The sequence below is a fragment of the Alligator sinensis genome, unplaced genomic scaffold, assembly GCF_000455745.1.
Source record: "Alligator sinensis unplaced genomic scaffold, ASM45574v1 scaffold682_1, whole genome shotgun sequence".
NCBI lineage: Eukaryota > Metazoa > Chordata > Crocodylia > Alligatoridae > Alligator > Alligator sinensis.
Window position 1 is genome coordinate 1,830,122 of NW_005842011.1, and position 4,668 is coordinate 1,834,789.

Below are 4,668 nucleotides of genomic sequence, written 5' to 3' on the forward strand. Positions count from 1 at the left end.
ATCAGGGGCCTCAGGGGGGCTGGTGGAAGGAGGGGCCAGGTCCAGCAGGGCTTGGGGGGCTCGGGGAGCTGGGGGTGGGGGCCAGCCCCAGCAGGGGTCGGGGGCCTCGGGGGGCTGGCAGCCAGAGCATCTCTATGGAGGACCCAGCCTCCAATTGTCCCGCGTTTTTATACTTTGCTTCTTTTAGACCCCTAGATATCCAGGGGTCTAGTTTTCTCCCCGCTCTGCAAGTTTGCAGCACGGGGAACAGTTTTTGTTCCCACACATGCCTGTTGCCCCACCTCAAAGGGGTTTGAGGGGGCAAGCTGCATACGCCCATAAAGGCCAGCCTTGCAAGTACCTGCATGGAGACGTGTGAAAGAATGATTCTTTCTTTCTGTATTTGCAACATGAACGCACCATGCTTCATTCCTGTCCTTCCTGTAGTTAAAATAGCAATGTAGGAAATAGGCAACCTTCCCAATTATCATTTAGAAGTTGTGTCCCCTAGTGATCTCTCATTCGAGCCAAATAAGGTCAACAGTGAAAATCAAAGCATGAAGTAATACTGATGAGTATATTAGCCCATGATCAGCTCCATTCTGATCTTAACTATATAATGTGTGTTTCTGGTTTGGTTGGATTTGTTTCTTCTGGTTGTGTAGGACTTTGCCATTTTCTACCTTTACCTTAGAGGAAGCTTAAATGAAAATTTCAACACCTGCATGACAACTAAAACAAAACCGAAGATTTCATTCAGGGGAAAGAATCAAGTCTCAAAGTCTTAAAGTACATTACCTTTTTTACTCTTGTTTCCTTTATGTGTCTGAAGCTATATTTTTTATAAGACATATTTTGTATACTGTTGTGTGTGTGGACGACTAGGACACAAGGTATTTTTGCTATATCTTTTACTATATCCTGCTAAGATATATGCATATAATATGTCTATGTAAATACATCCTAAATGTTTATACACAGACATATACTTATATACATACACAAATTATATACATATACACATATACAAATATATCCAGACATACAGTAAATGTTATGCATATGTACTTTTCCATTACTTTTTATTGTAATGTGTTTGGCAATAGAAAGCAGATGTGATAAAAGAACAAAGGTTTCAGCTGATCTATGGTAAATCTTTCAGTTAAGAGAGACAACATCCCATTGCTTTAAATATAGATATTAAATTTCTCTACCCCAGGAGTTGCTGGAGTAGGTGGGATAAAAATGAGTCCCATAACTGTTCATTCACATAATATTGTTAACTCATTAAATATACATTTAAAACCATCAAGTTAAAATCAGAAAAAATTAATGCCAATATCAAATGAAGATTAATGTCAATCTAGAGAAGTTGTACTGAATTTAGTAGTGCGACTCCAGATTTACATGAACATAACCACAGTCAGAATCTGGTCTAGAGGAAGAAGAAACCAACTAAGTTCAAATATTGAAGTGAATGTTCTAAGAAAAAAGAATTAAAAAAAACTCTGCTGTGAGAGGGTCTCAAAACAGTTTATTAGGCCTGCTCCTTTTCATTCACTCCAACAGATTTTAACATGTGGCAACACTGTCATAGTACAATAAATTTCATAGTTTGTTTTTTCAAATGAGTATATTACTGTACTAGAAACAAGGCAGAAAGAGTCAATCCAACATTACATAATTCTGGTGTTTAAAGACAAAGAGTTATATTTGTAGTTGAAACAAAGGAACATTAGGAAAAATAGGTGTGTGTTCCCCCTGAAAAACGATAGCTTGTTTCTACCACTGAAGAGATAAAATCCATCTCCTTATATAAGGGTGCTTATGTTAACTTCCACGCACACCATGCTTTACTTTGCTTTTGAATGTTCTTGAACATTAATGAGCTAGTTCTGAAGCAGCTCTTTGATAGACAGCAGTTTCCTGAGATTCTGGTTCTGATCCATCTTTGAAGGCCCTGTCAAAGACTGCTTTGAGGGATTCTCTGAATCGGTTTTCCTTACTACTCCCCACAAAATAATAAATGAGGGGATTGACAGCACTGTTGATGGTGGACAATAACATAATAAGGTTCCCCGTTAGATCTGAAAATAATGAATTATATTGATACTGCAAGAGATACATGATCCTGAGAGGCAAGGCAAAGATAAGGAAGATAATGACTGTAGTCACTATGATTATGTAGAGCTTTGAGGAATGAGATGTTATGGGGGTTTTATAAGTCTTCACGACAAGGATCAAGCTGGATAGAATCATGAGCGGAGCACACAACAAGAAATTCAGAATACAAAGGAAGATAACCACTCCCCGGCATATTTCCCTGTAACTTTCTATTGGCTCTTCAGTAATTGTATCAATGCATACACAATATTCTGCAGTAGTGACCAGACAAGAAAATGTCCACAGAATGGTGCACACAATAACTGACTGGTGCTTCGAGCGGTGACATCGGTACCATATTGGGTAAAATACACATAGACACCTCTCAACACTGATGACCATTAAGAAACAGAGGCCAGTGTTATACCCAAAAAGCAAGGTAAAAGAGAAGAAGGTTAGTGTGTAGTAAATACCAAAATAGACTTCAGAATGTAAAGTATAGTGAACTGACAGAACAAAGTCACAAAGGAGTAAGCAGGCATCAGCCACACACAGGTTGGCGATGTAGACAGTGAAAGGGTTCCTTCTGATTTTAAAACAGAGGAACCAGAGGATTACTCCATTCTCAACAAAGCCGAGGATGGAGATGATCATCATTAGCCAAACTAAACCTGTTGCAAATACATGTGTGTCTTCAATAGAAAAGTTTCCTTTTGTTGTAGTATAATCCATGGAGACTTCAGTGAAGTTATAATAGGTCACATTCCACTCATCCATTTGGAAATATGATAAAAAGCTCCTTTTTTCCTACAAATAAGACAACAAGATATATCATAAACAAACATATTTACATAAAGGCCAGGAAAGACTCCCTGTGCCTGAAGAAGGGTGTTTGTGCCCGAAAGCTTGCTAAGAATTTTTTTCCAACTACTCAGTTGGTTTAATAAAAGATATCACATCTACTCAAAGAAACTTGCCTGTCTGTGTTCACATAAAGATTTTTTTTTATTCAGATAATCAGAAATATAGAGAACAGAATGGAATTGTGAACATTCTTCTTTGGTGCACCTGAAACCTGGTTTTAAATGAGATGAGAAAGGGATTCAGTTTGTGTTCACTCCACCCTCAGCTTTGCACACAGCTACTACAGTTTTTCTTCATCTCTGGGCTTCTGAAATACTTGCTTCCCTAAAAAAGATTATAAGTTTACCCTTTACTTCAAAAATCCATTGCTAATTGCTATTGTTAATACTGATATTAAACACCATAGTTAAATGTCAGTAATGTCCAGAAGCCTTGTGTATTGTGGCAAGTGCAGTGCAAATATAGACCCAAGTCTTACTTCAACTATGAGGTCTCTAAAGACTTAAATTCAGTTCATCCCAAAATTATGTCTCCCTCAGAAGAAGGGTCCTACTTTACTTCTAAGACAATTAGGTCTCCCATTCCCTCAATGACTAACCCAATGTGTTGATCATGTTTCATCCTTCAGAGATGCATAGCTCTCCCATTCTGTCAATAGACATCAGGTAAGCTTGTATACCTCCATGGTGCCTCCCCTTTCCCCTGTACCCTTCCTCCCACATTCTGCCCAGGGAGATACACTTACCTCTCCTATGCTCTCAGTGAATGAAATAATGGGCTGCTACATGGACTTCCGTCATGTCAGCATTCATCTTGATCTGATTCATGAAGAGGGGCGAGACCCTGTTGGGATGCAATTCATTCAGAGGAGAGGTATCCTGGCATGTCTAACTAGCAGCATTGCCTTGACTTCCATGGTCTGGCAGGGGAGAAGGATAAGGTGACCAACTTTTCCTCAATAGCCTAGTAAGTTTAAGCACTTACCTAGCATGGGAGAAGTGGTTCTAGGTCCCATGCATCTTCAGGGTTTTTTTTAATCTGGCCCTTCCCAGCCAAGTGTTTTAACTCCTAGGCTGGGCTCTAGATATACTTCAGTCCCCCTCGGAAGGTGGACCATTGAGCAGAAAGGACAGCAAGTGTCACAGGGCCAGAAAGAGAACAAGTGAGAGAAGGAATGACTCTCTGGCCCAGTGAGGCAGGTGCTACCCTCTGGAAGGGGCAATCCTGGGTTCTGGTCCTAGCTTCCAGGTTGCTTCTGTTTTTCAGCCAATGACTTTCTAATGTCAAATACATAAACAGACTAGGAAACAAGCAGGAAGGTGTGGATGTATCCTAGAGTGCAGACAGAAATTACAATTTTAGAGGAATCTGGCCCCTGAAAGCACTCTATAGCTATGACTTAACACACGTCCACAGCTGCAGAACACTTTAAAAATGACTGATTATGTGAAAAACCCTGGTATTAAATGGGGCCCCCCACCTCAAGGGCCCAACCCGACTCCCCCAAATACCCCAGGTGTCCTGGGATGGGGCTGTGAGGCAAAGGGCGCCCCATTCCCCACCCTCTTCATGTCTGGCCTTTCAGCAGCTAGGGGCTCCCTCGCTCCTGGGAGGCTGCTGGAGCACGCCCACATGCTGGCCTGGGCCAGTGCAGGCTGCCTCCACCCCCTCCCCACCCCCCATCTCCCAACCCAACAGGCAAACGTCTGTTGAGTCGGGGGG

The 4,668-nt window shown here is 41.2% G+C and overlaps 1 protein-coding gene across 2 annotated transcripts in view; it reads right to left on the bottom strand.

Annotated features, from left to right (window-relative positions):
- Positions 1 to 1,467: 1,467 nt before the first annotated feature.
- Positions 1,468 to 4,668, bottom strand: part of MAS1 (MAS1 proto-oncogene, G protein-coupled receptor) — a 15,811-nt gene continuing 12,610 nt past the window's right edge. For both annotated transcript variants that reach the window (XM_006021927.3, XM_025202012.1), the window contains exons 2-3: positions 3,692 to 3,789; positions 1,468 to 2,889 (exon numbers count right to left, since the gene is read on the bottom strand). In XM_006021927.3, coding sequence (XP_006021989.1) covers positions 1,861 to 2,859 — 999 coding nt within the window. In that variant the 5' untranslated portion in view covers positions 2,860 to 2,889; positions 3,692 to 3,789 and the 3' untranslated portion in view covers positions 1,468 to 1,860. The remainder of the gene's footprint in view (positions 2,890 to 3,691; positions 3,790 to 4,668) is intronic.